General features: G+C 63.3%; 1 protein-coding gene across 1 annotated transcript in view; it reads left to right on the plus strand.

The window, feature by feature from the left end:
• Window positions 1-14,991, plus strand: part of MYO15A (myosin XVA) — a 52,710-nt gene that overhangs the window by 21,118 nt on the left and 16,601 nt on the right. Inside the window, exons 20-50 of the mRNA XM_073797069.1 lie at window positions 4-49; window positions 185-309; window positions 1,307-1,424; window positions 1,747-1,922; window positions 2,432-2,516; window positions 3,167-3,199; window positions 3,318-3,399; window positions 3,477-3,607; window positions 4,026-4,121; window positions 4,547-4,782; window positions 6,127-6,308; window positions 6,575-6,647; window positions 6,844-7,032; window positions 7,260-7,372; window positions 7,529-7,623; window positions 8,124-8,244; window positions 8,444-8,511; window positions 8,584-8,661; window positions 8,819-8,999; window positions 9,092-9,224; window positions 9,550-9,655; window positions 9,795-9,867; window positions 10,899-11,020; window positions 11,194-11,253; window positions 11,692-11,767; window positions 12,053-12,168; window positions 12,257-12,375; window positions 13,447-13,588; window positions 14,049-14,160; window positions 14,253-14,327; window positions 14,717-14,895. Of these exons, the coding sequence (XP_073653170.1) occupies window positions 4-49; window positions 185-309; window positions 1,307-1,424; window positions 1,747-1,922; window positions 2,432-2,516; window positions 3,167-3,199; window positions 3,318-3,399; window positions 3,477-3,607; window positions 4,026-4,121; window positions 4,547-4,782; window positions 6,127-6,308; window positions 6,575-6,647; window positions 6,844-7,032; window positions 7,260-7,372; window positions 7,529-7,623; window positions 8,124-8,244; window positions 8,444-8,511; window positions 8,584-8,661; window positions 8,819-8,999; window positions 9,092-9,224; window positions 9,550-9,655; window positions 9,795-9,867; window positions 10,899-11,020; window positions 11,194-11,253; window positions 11,692-11,767; window positions 12,053-12,168; window positions 12,257-12,375; window positions 13,447-13,588; window positions 14,049-14,160; window positions 14,253-14,327; window positions 14,717-14,895 (3,541 nt within the window). The remainder of the gene's footprint in view (window positions 1-3; window positions 50-184; window positions 310-1,306; window positions 1,425-1,746; window positions 1,923-2,431; window positions 2,517-3,166; window positions 3,200-3,317; window positions 3,400-3,476; window positions 3,608-4,025; window positions 4,122-4,546; window positions 4,783-6,126; window positions 6,309-6,574; window positions 6,648-6,843; window positions 7,033-7,259; window positions 7,373-7,528; window positions 7,624-8,123; window positions 8,245-8,443; window positions 8,512-8,583; window positions 8,662-8,818; window positions 9,000-9,091; window positions 9,225-9,549; window positions 9,656-9,794; window positions 9,868-10,898; window positions 11,021-11,193; window positions 11,254-11,691; window positions 11,768-12,052; window positions 12,169-12,256; window positions 12,376-13,446; window positions 13,589-14,048; window positions 14,161-14,252; window positions 14,328-14,716; window positions 14,896-14,991) is intronic.

Below are 14,991 nucleotides of genomic sequence, written 5' to 3' on the forward strand. Positions count from 1 at the left end.
CAGGTGTAACCCCTTGTTCGTCAGGTGCCTGAAGCCCAACCACAAGAAGGTATGTGATGGTTGAGGTCCCTGGGGGAGCCAAGTCCTCTCCCCATGCTGTGTGACCTTGGGTGAGTGGCTTTGCCTCTCTGGCCCTCCGTCTGTTGGGCCGATGTGCAGGCTCCCTATCTGAGCCTTCCCCCAGGAGCCAGGCCTCTTTGAGCCAGATGTGGTGATGGCCCAGCTACGCTATTCGGGGGTGCTGGAGACTGTGCGGATCCGCAAGGAGGGCTTTCCGGTGCGGCTGCCCTTCCAGGCGTTCATCGACAGGTACCTCGGTCAGGGTGGTTCTGAGCTCCAGAGACCCCTTCCCAGCCCACCGTGGCCCTAGGATTACGCAACCCAGGATGAATAGGGCTTGCCACGCAGTGTTGCTCAGATTATGCAGTACACGAGACCAGCACGTGCCAGCTGTTATGTGGAACATGTATTTACTGTTTTGTATTTTTTCATAGCTTTATTCTGTGTGTGTGGATTCTAAAGAGTAGTAATTTTAATAGTTATTTTGATAAGTTTCCAGCAGATGGCAGTAAATCACCTTATTCTACTGAAACAATTTATTACAGTTTTAGGGTTGCTCAGTATTTTTTTTTTTTTATTTTTATAATTTTTGAGTTTACTTTTTTTTTTTTTTGCGGTACGCGGGCCTCTCACTGTTGTGGCCTTTCCCGCTGCGGAGCACAGGCTCCGGACGCGCAGGCTCAGCGGCCATCGTTCATGGGCCCACCTGCTCTGTGGCATGTGGGATCTTCCTGGACCAGGGCACAAACCCGTGTCCCCTGCATCGGCAGGCGGACTCTCAACCACTGCACCACCAGGGAAGCCCTGAGCTTACTTTTAAGGCCTCTTTTATTCTATTTAATTTTATTTATTTATTTATTTATCTTTGGCTGTGTTGGGTCTTCATTGCTGCGCGTGGGCTTTCTCTAGTTACGGCGAGCGGGGCTACCCTTCGTTGCAGAGCACAGACTTCTCATTGTGGTGCGGAGCACGGGCTTTAGGTGCGCGGGCTTCAGTAGTTGTGGCGCATGGACTTAGTTGCTCCGCGGCACGTGGGATCTTCCCGGACCAGGGATCGAACCCATGTCCCCTGTATTGGCAGGTGGATTCTTAACCACTGCGCCACCTCAGCAGAGTCTTGAGGACAGAAAGCCCTTTTCTGGTTAGAAGACACAATGAGTAGAGGCACTGCTGGGACTCGGGCTTCCGGGAGACGGGGGCTGACCGGGTGGGTCCCATAGACCCACGCTGGGTTTGGGCCCTGCAGGTACCGCTGTCTAGTGTCCCTCCAGCGCAACCTGCCAGCCACTGGGGACATGTGTGTGTCCGTGCTGAGCCGCCTGTGCACGGTCACGCCAAACATGTACCGCGTCGGTGTCAGCAAGGTGAGTCCTACCGGCACTCAGCCCCTGGGTGCCCCACGGCTGGAGCCTGTGGGCTCAGAAACACTCAGGCTGCAGGCTACTGTCCCAGAGGCCATCCAGTCGAGCTGGAAAATGGATGCTTATCCTGCTTCCGGACTTTTCCCGGCCGTCCCCACTGCCTAATTCACCAGCCCGCCTTCCCCCGCCTCTCCGGACCCAGCACATCCTCCAGCCTACTCCAGGGCTGCCTTGTCTGTCTGCCTCCATGGACTTCTGGAGAGGGAGGGGCCTCCAGGCAGTCACATGGCCTTCCCCTGCCTCAGTCCTTGCCTCCTGCCCTCAGCTGTTCCTGAAGGAGCACCTGCACCAGCTGCTGGAGGGCATGCGGGAGCACGTCCTGAACCGGGCAGCCCTCACGCTGCAGCGCTGCCTCCGCGGCTTCTTCATTCAGCGGCGTTTCCGCTCCCTGCGCCGCAAGATCATCTTGCTGCAGAGCCGGGCCCGTGGCTACCTGGCCAGGTGTGGCCCAGAGAGGGCAGGACTCCCTGGAGTCCAACGGCCAGGCTCTGGGAAGGCCGAGCCTGAACTTGGGTAGTGAGCTCCCTGTCCCTGGAGGCATGCAAGCTGAGAGTAGGGCCTCTGCAGGAAGGGTGATCAGACTCTCTGTGTCTATGCTTTTGGATGTCCTTCCCTCCCACCCCCTGGTCCTTGTGACTGGTGGGTGGGAATCCCTCCAGCCAAGAGGGCCCCCCCCTCCCCGGCATGTCCCATATCCTGGGACTACAACCTGATTGGAGGTACATGGTCCAGACGGTTTAATCCAGGTCCTGCCACTCAGGTTGTCGTGTGACCTTGGCCAGGTCACTGGCCCTCTCCGAGATTGTTTCCCTTTGTGCAGAGGGCCCCGGAGTGAAATGTGGGCACTGATACCCAAGCAAGGCGGGTGTGGGCATCTCTGCCCCTTGGTCACTCATGACCCCTGCCCCGAAACCCCCCTACCCAGACCCTTCTTTCCTCCGCACCCCCAGGCAGCGGTATCAGCAGATGAGGAGGCGTCTGGTGAAGTTCCGGGCCCTGGTGCACACATGTACAAGCCACCAGCGTCACCTCAAGGTGCTGCAGGCCTGCCCCTCGCCCTCCTCCCAGGAGCCCGGCCTGCCCCGTCGGGCTCCGGGGGTGGGGGTGGGGCAGCAGGAACGGGGAGGAAGCACTTGGCCCCCAGGTGGAGACTTGGCCGGGGTGGGCTTGGGTTTGAATCCCCGCTGGGCCCTCAGTAGCCGCGATCTCCCCACCCACCCCTTGGGGATGTGCAGGGAGTTGAAAGAGAGGCTGCATGGGAAGGGTGTGGCTAGTGCGGGGCTCACAGCAGGGGCCCCAGTGACCGGGCCTGATTAGAATCTGGCGACCTGAACAGCACCGGCTCTGGTGGTGCTCTCGCCTTCGTGCCAGTCTCAGCTTATCGTTGTATAACCCACTGCCAGACAGACAGACATAACCCCAAAGCCCCGAGGAGCTGCGCCTTTACTGGAGGTTCTGTGGGCGCCAGGGAGGGGCCCTGTCACACGTCTCTCCAGGACTTCCCAGAAATCCTGTGCGTCTCTCCTTCCCAAAGTGTCACTCTGTGCCTTCGGCCTGTGTCTCTCTCGCTGTCTTTTCCCACACCCCGTTTCTCTGGCCGCACCTCTGCCCCCCATCTGTGAGGTGGGCCTGGGGCCGTCGCCTCTGCCCGCCGCTGCCCACCCTGACCATCTGCTCTCCTGCAGCCGAGGGCGGAGTGGAGGCTCTGGGTGGCGGAGGTGCGGCTACGAGGGCAGGAGGTGGGTGCGGGGTCCGGGTGGCCGCAGGGGACAGGAAGGGAGGCCGGCAGGTGGGGGAGCAGCAGGCCTGTTTCCTCACCCTGTGCCGTCCCCCCAGGAGCTGAGCAAGCGACAGGTGGTGGCTGTGGGGCACCTGGAGGTCCCGGGGGAGCTGGCTGGGCTCTTGCGAGCAGTGGCAGGTACATCGGCGCCAGGTGGTGTGGTGGGAGCGGGTGCGCGAGGGGACCAGGCCCCTCATGGCCTCCTCTGTCCACAGGCCTCAGGCCGGGCCAGATGCCCCGGGTGGCCCCCGTGCGGACTCCCCGGCTTCAGGCTGAGCCCCGGGTCACGCTGCCCCTGGATATCAACAACTACCCCATGGCCAAGTTTGTCCGGTGCCACTTCAAGGTAAGGGCTGGCAGAGGCCCAGTTAGAGCTGGCACTGTCCTCAGCCTGGGGCTGGCTCCTGGCCACCCGCGGTGGGATCAGGTATGAGCCTTTCAGTTGCTGGGTCTGTGTCATGAGGAGGCCGGGGTCTCCGGGGGCCCTGGATAGCGGTGGAGGGCCCTCGGGGGCTCGGGAGGTGGCTGCTTGGAAACATTTCAGAAACGTAACGAGCGGTGGATCCATAGCGCATCGTCCCTGCTCCTCATTTCCTGCCCCGAGGGGGCCTCGTGGGGGCTCTGTCACCGAGATGCTGGTGTCTGCCCCTCTGCAAGCCGGTTACCCGTCTGCACACTGGGGACCTGCGTTTCCCGGGCTGCTGTGCCCCAAACGCGTCCGTCTGTCCCAGCTCTGTGCCCACGTTCCTGCCCTGTGCCCCCAGGAACCTGCCTTCGGGATGCTGGCAGCGCCCCTGAGGACGCCCCTCACACGGCTGCCGGCGGAGCATCATGCAGAGGCCGTGGGCATCTTCAAGCTGGTACGGGTCTGCCTAGACCACCTTCGAATTCATAGCCCCTGTCCCCGAGGCCAGACGGCGAGGCCCCTCGCCCTGCCCTCCTGGACCCTCTACTAGCCCAAGCCATGAGCCTGGGAGGGATGTGGTCGGATATGCATGTTAGAAAGTACCTTCTGGGGCGTGGAATGTGCAGGAGGTGAGGGGCCTCCTGGAGGCCGGGGGTGCGGGGAGGGGCTGGGGCTATAGAAGTTTCGTGAGCAGGAGAATCTTGATTTTTTCCCAAAGGTTGGGTCACCTGGCCCAGGGTATGGCTACTACACTGTAACATGGGGGACTTTCATATGGGCAGGGGGACATGGGAAGGACACGAGAGGGATGTGGGGTGGGGGTGGGGACCTGGCGGGAACAGCCCTCCGAGAAGCCCAGGAGAGTCTGTTTGTGGCCAGATCCTGCGTTTCATGGGCGACCCCCAGCTGCACGGAGCCCAGGACCACGTCTTCGGGAACTACATCGTGCAGAAAGGGCTGGCGGTGCCCGAGCTGCGGGATGAGATCCTGGCGCAGCTGGCCAACCAGGTGTGGCGGAACCCCAGTGCCCACAACGCTGAGCGGGGCTGGCTCCTGCTGGCCGCCTGCCTCAGCGGCTTCGCGCCTTCCCCGCGCCTCGACAAGTACCTGCTCAAGTGAGTGGAGCTGGGGGGCCCGGGGCGGACGCCGGGTCGGGCTGGGCCAGGAGGGAGGCTCGGTCCTTGGAAGCTCAGGCTTGGGGGCTGGCCCGGGGCTTCACTGCAGAGGGCGGAAGTTGGGTGAGGCGGGGTACAGGGCTTCTGGAACTTGGAGGTAGCCAGCCCAGGGTGCGGGGAATTTGGAAGAGAGGCGCTGACCTCTCACATCTTGGGGGGCGGGGTGTAGCGGTATGGTTAGGAGTATAGACTGCGACAGTCTGTGTTCAAATCCCAGCTCAGCCGCGTATGACCTGTGTGACCTTGGGCAAGTTACTTAATGTCTCTGAGCCTGTTTCCTCTCCTATAAAACGGGACTGATAAGAGTACCTCCGTAGTAGGCTGTGTGAGGATTAAATGTGCAAACACGTGTGAAGTGCTTAGAACAGACCCAGGCCCACGGTAAGTGTAGCCTGCTGCGTGCATGTGGCCGTTGTCAGCATCCTGGTCTTGATGAGCTGATGGTGATGTTGCTGTCACTGTGCTGGGTGATATGAATGATTTGCAAGGGAAGGAGCTCAAGCAGGCCCTGGGCAGCATCGTAGTTCTGACACTTAGTTGCTGTGTGACCGGGGCCAAGTCACTGCCCGTCTCTGAGCCTCTTTCCTTATCTGGAAATTGGGGATGGTAACAGGACCCACCTCACAGGGTAACTGTGAACTACAGAGCGTGCAGAGCTCCCCAGAGCCGTGTGCAGTAGGGGCAGCTCCTTTGGCCGGCCCTGGGAATCTGTGCCGGGGGCAGGGCCACTACCTGCCTTCTGGGCTTCCCGTGGGCACGGCTCTAGCTTCCCTCTGGCAGCCGCTGTCTGCCTGCTCCTCTGGTGCTCTTGGCCAGGCTGCCAGCGGTGGGGAGGGGGCAGGGAGCCCAGCACAAGGAGTGCCCGCCACTGCCAGGGATCAGGCTGGTTGGTCCTGGGTCAGGTTGAACCCTCACGGCCGTCTCTGTGAACTTGGAAGCAGGCTCAGAGAGGGCCGATGACCGCCCGGGGTGGCCTGGTGAGGGAACAGAGGGAGTGCCCAGAGGCCAGGTCTTTGCCCACACCCCCTGCAGCCCCTACCCTGGCAGTGACATTTTGCTCCAACAAGCTTAGGTGGGCCAACCTGGAGCCGCTTTGGCCGTCCTTGGACCTCTGGCCTGGACGCTTTCCGCTTAGCCCAGGAACTCCGGGCTGCCCGAGATCCTTTGTAGACCACTCTCAGAGCTCTGGGCCGGCCTGGGCCCCCTGACTAGCCTCGGGGCCTTCCCCCACTGCCGGCCAGCCTCAGGTCCCTCCTCACCCTCGCGCCAACTCCTACCCATCAGGTTTGTGTCTGACTATGGGCGGAATGGCTTCCAGGCTGTGTGTCAACATCGCCTCATGCAGGCCATGGGCCAGGCTCAACAGCAGGGCTCTGGCGCTGCCCGCACCTTCCCTCTGACCCAGCTCGAGTGGAAAGCAACCCAGGAGAAGGCCGGAATGGCGCTGGACGTGGGCTGCTTCAACGGTGAGCTGCCCTCTCCCTGCCCCACGGAGGGGCAGCCGGAGTCAGCAGGCGCCAGTAGCCTGGGCTTAGGAGGCGCTGGGGAGGGGCCTGCGGGATGTAGCCCTGGAGAGAGGTCAGTGTGTGTGGGCGCATGGCGGCTGGACCTGGAAGCGGGGAGGGGAGCCAGGGCCGTGAGATGCAAATTCAGGGTCCAGGACGAGAGCACAGGAGCCGCAGGACTGGCCCGCAGAAGCTCCGGGCTGAGCCCTGCACCCGCTGCCGCCCAGGTGACCAGTTCTCCTGCCCGGTGCACTCCTGGAGTACGGGGGAAGAGGTGGCTGGAGACATTCTGAGGCACAGGTGGGCTCCTGGAATGCCCCACCCAGTGCACCCCTGTGCACCTCGGAAGGAGGAAGGGAGGGACGAGAGGCCAGGCCCCCAGCCCCAGAGGGTCCACTCTGGCCATGAGTGGTGTCTGGCTCCCATCCCAGGGTCTCCCCCGGTGGTACCTCTCGGCTCTGTCCCTTACTCCCAGCCCTTCGCGTGCTGTCTCCAGGGGGCTGACCGACGGCTGGCGGGGCTGGACGGTGGCTAGGAAGAAGGGGGTCCAGTGGGCAGAGCTGGCCGGCCACGACTACGTGTTGGACCTGGTGTCGGACCTCGAGCTACTCAGGGAGTTCCCGCGACAGAAAGCCTACTTCATCGTGGGTGCAGAGGGGCCCACGGCTGGCAGGGGAGGTCCCAGGTAGAGATGGCCTCTCCTAGCACAAGGCTCCCCCTCCTGGATGCTGGCAGTGGGGGACTGCGTTCTGAACTTAAGCTTCGAGGTCCTCACTGGGGTGGGGCTCGCCAAAGGGCCCTGCCTTTAAAGGGAGAGAGTCAGCCAGTTCCGGGGCACAGGAGAGAACGGGGGTTCTGGGAGGGCTCTGGGTCTCTGGGGGGTCAGCTGCTGTGTGTTCTCCATCCCCACAGGGTGTTTGGAAACAGCTGGGACTCGGACGAGGACGCGCCCGCTAGGCCCCAGCCCCTGGGGCACGTGCCCGTCGTGGCCAACTCTGATGGGTACTGCAGCCACAATGAGGACGGTACAAATGGGGAGATTGAGGCCCAGAGAGGGACAGCGACCCACCAAGGTCGACCAGCAGTGGCCGCTGTCTCTGGTGGGGGGGGGAGCCTGGGAGCCGGGAGTGGTCATCAGCAGGAGAAAAGGACTTGACTTTTGTGTCCCCCAACCCCGCCAGACTCGGACAGCCTTGGGGAGCCCGCTGTGGCCCACAAAGGACTGGACTGCTACCTGGATAGCCTCTTCGACCCCGTGCTGTCCTACGGGGATGCGGTAGGGACGCAGCAGGGCATTTGCAGACCCCAGCACGGCGTGTGCACACAGGAGCCGCTCTCAGCCAGGGTCTGGGGTGGCGTGTCCCCTCTGGATCTCTGCTGGGGGTCAAGCAAAGGATGAGGGTGTCCTTACAGCTAGAGGTGCTCGGAAGGACCCACAGCTGGGGGTCCCGGACACACTGGGAGCGGGCCCCCGGGCACCCTTGCTCACTCTGGGAACTCCCAGGAGCCCCTCCAAGGCATAACGTGAAGCCCTGAGCAGGGTGCAGCCCCTTTGAGCCTCAGTTTGCTCCCCTGTGGAAGGGGTGGGTTGGGGCTCGCAAGGTTGCCGGAGGCCTGACCGGGGTGCCGTGTGGGCAGAGGGCGGGCACGCAGCAGATGCTGGCCGGTGGGAGGCCCCCAGGACACAGGCGGTGGCGGTGTCAGGTGCCTGTTGCCTTGGAAGCTGGGGAGTACGGCACTGGGGCAGTCACTTGAGCCACCTGCCCCCGCTCCCAGGACCTGGAGAAGCCAACAGCCATTGCCTACCGCATGAAAGGGGGAGGCCAGCCTGGTGGAGATGGCAGTAGCGGCAGCAAAGGCGGCCCCCGGAGACCTCCAGAGCCAAGGCCAAAGCTAAGTCAGTGGCTGCCCCCGGTCGGTTCCAGGGTCGGGCAGGGTGGAGCCCCTCGGTTCTCAGGGCTGCTTTGGCCCTAGAACAGAGGCAGCCTCGGCCGTGGGGAGAGGTTGAGCCGGCGGAGGAGGGGCAGGCACGGTAGGGAATCCCCCCCATCTCCCAAGCCTCTGGATCCACGTCCCCTGACACGGCCCCCCTGCAGTTCCAGGCCTGGACGCCTCCACGTTGGCCCTGCAGCAGGCCTTCATCCGCAAGCAGGCTGTGCTGCTGGTGAGTGCCGGGCTTGGGGGCTGCGGGGGGCGGAGCCTGGGCCTGCCCGCTCACCACCGCTACTCTCCCCAGGCCCGGGAGATGACCCTGCAGGCCATGGCGCTCCAGCAGCAGCCCCTGAGTCCCAGCCCAAGGCCATCGCCCCCAGAGGTGAGTCTGGTTCCCCAGGTGAGTGCTGTGGTGCCCTGGGGCATCGCTGCGCCTCTCTGAGCCAGGAGCCCCCTCAACCCGTCTTGGGCAGACGTGGGGTCCCTGAGAGCAGACTGATGTGTCCCGGGAAGTCCACCCCACACCCTGCTCTCCACAGAAACCCATAGCGCCAGAGGCCCGGCCGAAGTTCGTAGGCACCGGACTCCCGGCCAAGCCCGTGCTCTTGCGCTGCGCTCCAAAGCCTGTGGCTCCCGCTCCTCTGGTCAAGGCCCCGAGGCCCCCCACCAAGCCCGTGGCCGTCCCCATTCTAGCTCAGGACCGGGCGCCTCCAGAATCCAGTGAGTGTCCTCTCCCGGCCCGGGGGGCCTCCCACTTCCCAGGGCAGGGCTGGGAGGGCACTCTCACCTGTGCCCCCGTGCCCCTGCCGCAGCTTCGCCCAGCCTAGAGCTGGTCCGGTCCTCGACCCTCAACTCGGAGCACTTCCCGCAGCCCACGCAGCAGATCAAGGACATCGTCAGGCAACACCAGCAGCCGCCCCGGGGAGGCTGGCCCGAAGCCTTCAGGTCAGCCTGGCCTCCCCAGCCCTCCAGCCATCCGGACGGCGGCCTCCCCACGGGCCTGCGCAGCCACCACCCATGTGCCCATCTGCTGGGTTCGCAGCCCCCCCGCCCAGCAACTTTTAGGGAGTGAGTGTGTTCACACAGGTGGTCCAGATGAGCCACCCGGGCAGAGGGAGGCCAGGACCGCTCTCTAGGGTGTGCTGTGTGTCCCCACACCCGTCTCTGGTCCTCTCTGGGTTCTCGTTTATAGTGATGGGGGTGGAGGAAAAAGTTCCCTATTGTAGAGTTATGTGGCTGGGAAGAGGAGACTCAGTGTCCCACCCACCAGGAAGGACGGCGGGAGGGTGTTCGTGAAGCGGCCGGACCCCCACGAGGAGGCCCTGATGATCCTGAGGGCGCAGATGAGCCATGCAGCGGCAGCACCTGGCACCCAGGTGAGGGGCAGGGTCTGGCTGGGCCCAGGTGGAACAAAGGACAAAGTGGGGCCTCTGGGGGAGCCTCAGAAACCAGCTGGCCCCTATAAGCTGTGGCCTTGCTGCTCCCCCCTGAGCGCTGTCTTTGGGGCAGGGACAGGTCCCCAGAGAGGCCGTAGCCCTGGTGAAGCCAGTGACCAGCACACCAAGGCCATCCGTGGGGCCCACTCCAGGTGAGGGCCAGGAGGGAGGGAGGGAGGGGCCCGAGGGCAGGTGTCCAAGTGTGAACACAGGTGAGACTTGGTCTGCGTGACGGTGGCACGTGTGTCCGTGTCCCTGGGCCCGTGCGGACCCACAGTGTGGACGTTTGTGTAATTGCATCAACACTTAAGACTGATTTCAGTCCCAGCCCACTCTGACTTCACTAAATCCTCACTAAGACCCTTCAACACAGTACCATTTGTGCCTCTAGATGTTACAGGTGGGGAGACAGGCCCAGAGAGGTTAAGTGACTTGCCCACGATCACACAGCTCAACAGTATCAGATCAGGGATAGAAACCCAGGCCTCCCGGCTGGAGCCCTAACCTCTGCATCTCCTGCCTCACGGCAGCCACAGCCCTCTTAACAGAGATCAGTCGGTTCACGTCACGCCTGTCAACAGTGCTCCAGTGGCTCCTGGGATAAACTCCAGACTCCTCACTGTGGCCCACGTGACGCAGCATGACCTGCCCACCTTCCCAATCCCATCTCCTCCCGCCCCCCCCAAGACACTCTGTTCCTCACTGTTTCTGGCACACACCGAGCTCACTCCTGCCTCAGGGCCTTTGTCCTTGCTGTTCCCTCTGCTTAGAACGCTCTTCCCGGAAGATCTTTGCATGCTCAGCACCTCCTCAACATTCAGGTCTCAAGTGTCACCTCCTCAGAGAGGTCTGCCCGACCGCCCAGACCGAACGCCCCTCACAGACCAGCCCCCAGACTTTCCTAAATCACTGGTTTTATTTCCACCCCAGCTCCCGGCACTGAGAGCTCTGTCCTTCTGAACTGTCTGTTCCGCCCACACCTGCCGGGGCCTGGCCTCCAGGCAGCGGCCTGTCTCTCCTGCTCCCAGGCCCCCGGCCCCTGGCTGGGCTTGCGGGCGCCGGGTCTCCATGTGCGGGGAGGAGGGCTGGGCTGTGTGAGTGTGCACGTGTGCCCGCGTGATCAGGTGTGTGTACGCCACGGGCCGGGAGGCCTCTCTGCCCCAGCCCGCTTCCACCCCTGCAGTGCTGGCCTCACGGTCCCTGGAGCCGGCCGAGGACCCCGTGCAGACGCGGCTGCACCGCCTCCTCAGCCCCGATTTCTACGGCTACCAGCATGCCCCCTGGAAGATCTTCCTGCGCAAAGAGGTGTTGGAGCCCGGCTGGGGCTGGATGGGGGCAGAGGGGCCCGAGGCGGGCGGGAGACCGGGTCAGGGCGGAGCTGAGCCAGGGTCAGGGTCAGAGCAGGCCGGTGCAGAGCAGTGGGGCTGCAGCGGGGGAGGGGCCTCCAGAAGGTCCTCACGGAAACCCTGCCCCCACAGGTGTTCTACCCCAAGGACAGCTACAGCCACCCTGTGCAGCTGGACCTGCTGTTCCGCCAGGTGAGGGCCTCTCCTCCCTAAATGCCCCTTGTACTCAGCAGAGCAGGGGGTGCATAGCCTAGCCGTCTGCAAATCCTCCTCCTTGGATTTGGGGTCCTCGACCACAGTGAGGAGGGGAAGCTGTTCTGCCGAGGCCCCCACTGTAGACAGGGTCGAAGAGCCCACAGTCCCACCTAACCAGACTCACAGCAGGTCTGAGCTGCACGGGGCCTGGGGTCCAACCCAAGCCCCACCATACAGATGAGGAAACTAGGGCTTGGGGAGGGTGGAGGTGAGGAGAAGGGAGAGCATCCTCGGGAGTGGGATCTGATTTACACAGATGACCCCACTGTTGCGTAAAGGCACCCCTGCCACATTCCCAGTCGTCCTAAAACGGTCCAGCGTGGGCTCCCGGGTGGGGGAGTCCCACGGGCCGCCGGTGTCACACTCATCCCACAGATCCTGCACGACACGTTCTCCGAGGCCTGCCTGCGCATCTCTGCGGAGGAGAGGCTCCAGATGAAAGCCCTGTTTGGTACCGTGGGGGCCAGGGGGAGGGAAGGAGGTCGACGGGGCAGCCAGCTAGACACCCCACCCCCGCCAACCCTCCCCGCTCTGCTCTTGGCCTCTCCCACGGCCCGGCCGCAGGTCTGGCTTGGGCTCTGCCTGACTGGCTGTGGCCTGGGCTGTCCCTGTCTGTCTGTGGACATCAGTTTGCCAGTATGGACACTGGGAACACAACAGACTGACACCTCCTTGCTGAGGGTCAGCCTCCCCCCATGCCACGTGGGTCAGTCCCGACCCGACCTGTGTCCCTTAGCCCAGAACCAGCTGGACACGCAAAGGCCCTTGGTGACGGAGAGTGTGAAGCGGGCTGTGGTCAGCATCGCACGCGACAGCTGGGAAGTCTATTTCTCCCGCCTCTTCCCTGCCACGGTGCGAGCCCCCTGCCTGCCCCCTGCCCACCCAGGGGCTCTAGGGATGAGGCCGGAAGAGCCTCACGTGCCACTTGTCCTCACCCCAGGGCAGCGTGGGCACCGGCGTGCAGATCCTAGCTGTGTCCCACACGGGCATCAAACTCCTGCGCATGGTCAAGGGCAGCCACGAGGCCGGTGGGCCGCTTCGGGTCCTGCGCACGTACAGGTGACTGGCGGATGGGCGGGAATGGGGCTGGCCGGACGCTGGACGTGGGCCGGCACCAGCGCTTCCTCACCGGCTGGCTTCACGGCCGTTGACTGAGTGCAGTTGGCCCTCCATATCCGCAGATTCGACCAACCGCGGATGGAAAATATTCAGAAAAAAAATTTCAGAAAGTTCCAAAAAAGCAAAGCTTGAATTTGCCACTCACCAGCAGCTATTCACATAACGTCTACATTGCTTTTATGACTATCTACACAGCATTTCCATTGAATTAGGTGTTAGGAGTAATCTGAAAAGAAAAAAAAGAATCTGGAGGTGGTTTAAAGTATACGGGATGTGCATAGGTTATATGCAAGTATCAGGCCATTTTATAGGAGGGACTTGAGCATCCGTGGGCTTTGGCGCCCTCGAAGGGCCCTGGACCCAGTCCCCCTGGGATACCGAGGGGCGACTGTACCTACCATGTGCACGGCTCTGTGCCAAAGCCCTTCAGTCAGGGAAACAGGCTCTTAGAGAGGTGTTGCTTGTCTCGGGTCCCACAGCCAAGAAGTGGGGAGCTGGGAGCCACGACCCCATCCCCATCTCCAGCCACGCTGCAGCCTGGCCCTCACAGAGCTCGCCGTGCAGCGGGGGCGACCATGTGAACAGCCAGATGCAGACGCAGCTCGGAAGGGAAAGGGTGCTTCGGTGGCGTGATGAGACCTTGCTGAGTCCTCGGACTCCTCCCTCCTAGCAGCCCACTTGTCCTTTATACCAGAGCACGGGGCGGGGGGGGGGTGGGGGGGGGGAGCCTCGCTCACCGGTTAGGTGCAGGAGCTGGAGAGTTTGCTCAAGGACTGAAAGAGAGAGATTTGTGTGGGCAAAATCTGGGAGGTTGGATCACGAGGCAAAAAAATAAAAGGCACAACTTGGGGAGGGCTGGAAGGTTGTGGGTTCACAGGGTGCGGGCAACACAATAGAGCTGCGGACAGGAGGGGAGGGGAGGCCGGCAGGCGCAGAAGGAGCAGGACGGTGGATGGAGGGCATCCCTCTAGCTGCAGGGTCCTGCTCTCATGCCACCTTCCCATCCTCCAGCTTTGCAGATATCCTGTTTGTGACCATCCCCTCCCAGAACATGCTGGAGTTCAACTTGGCCAGCGAGAAGGTCATTCTCTTCTCAGCCCGAGCTCACCAGGTCAAGACCCTGGTGGACGACTTCATCCTGGAGCTGAAGAAGGTCAGGGCCCTCCTACAGATGCCCCCAGCAGGGCTGAGGGCCCAGAACGGGGCTCATGCCTGGGAAGCATGGATGCGTGTGTGCGGCAGCAACTGTGTCCATAGGCTCTTGCACGGGCTGTGCCTTCCAGCCGGGATGCCCGTTCCCCTCTGCCCGCTCCTTCAAAGTCCTTTACTAATGCCTCTGGGCTCCATGGCAGCTGCATTGCTCATCCTCCTGCAAGGACTGCATTGCTCGCCGCTGCCCACTGCGGCGGGAGCATCCGCCCCCATGCTCCCTCCAGACCAGGCAGCCCCCAGGCCCGGCACCTGGCCTCAGTGGGGAGGCTTCGGGAGGGGTGGAGGGGGTGAGGCCTGGGCCAGTGCTCTGACGTCCTGTGTGAGGGGCAGGGGAGTGGCCCCTGGCCTCCGGGAGAAGGGGCATGGGACTGCAGCCCTCACCCAGCCCCTGGCTGACCCAGGACTCGGACTACGTGGTTGCTGTGAGGAACTTCCTGCCTGAGGACCCAGCGCTGCTGGCCTTCCACAAGGGTGACATCATCCACCTGCAGCCCCTGGAGCCACCTCGGATGGGTCAGCGCCACGGGGAGGGGTGGGCACGGCTGGGGAGGCGGGGGCGGGGGAGGGCGCTTCCCAGCGGGTGCTGACACAGGTCCGGCCCTCAGGCTACAGTGCTGGCTGTGTGGTCGGCAAGAAGGTCGTGTACCTGGAGGAGCTGCGGCGTCGAGGTCCTGACTTCGGTAGGTACCCCAGGACCCCCGTTCAGCTGCCACAGCTGCCAGACCTAGACACCCCAAACAGCGGAGGCACGATTCTGGGTTCCGGGGTCCCAGAGGGTCTGGCCTGGCTGCAGCTCCTAAGGCGGCCATGCAGCCCAGGCCTCTGCCCACATATCTGGCTAAAGGGTCTCCGTGGACATTAGCGTTTCCATGTGTGTGGCCCGAGGGTCCACAAGCGCTGCGTTGTGCTCTCTGCAGCTCCCGCTGAGGGAATGCCTTCCCTTCCCAGAGCTGTGTCCTCCTCTGTGAATGGCCCCGTGACACACCTCCTGCACAAGCTCTGTATCCCTGGGCCCCCCTGCTCCCCAGATGACACCCTCCCGCTGCTCAGAGCCCTTCCCGCCCCCTAGGTTGGCGATTTGGGACCATCCATGGGCGTGTGGGCCGCTTCCCTTCGGAGCTGGTGCAGCCTGCAGCTGCCCCCGACTTTCTGCAGCTGCCCGCAGAGCCGGGCCGGGGCCGCGCTGCCGCCGTGGCCGCTGCCGTGGCCTCCACTGCCGCGGCCCGGGAGGTGGGCCGCAGGAGGGAGGTGAGAGCTGCCCGGGGCTGGGCCGAAGGGCGGACACAGCAAGGGGGTCCGCCTGACTGTGGAGGGGGAGGGGAGGGGCTCAGCCAAGAGCAGGCC

The sequence above is a fragment of the Tursiops truncatus genome, chromosome 20, assembly GCF_011762595.2.
Source record: "Tursiops truncatus isolate mTurTru1 chromosome 20, mTurTru1.mat.Y, whole genome shotgun sequence".
Classification (NCBI taxonomy): Eukaryota; Metazoa; Chordata; class Mammalia; order Artiodactyla; family Delphinidae; genus Tursiops; species Tursiops truncatus.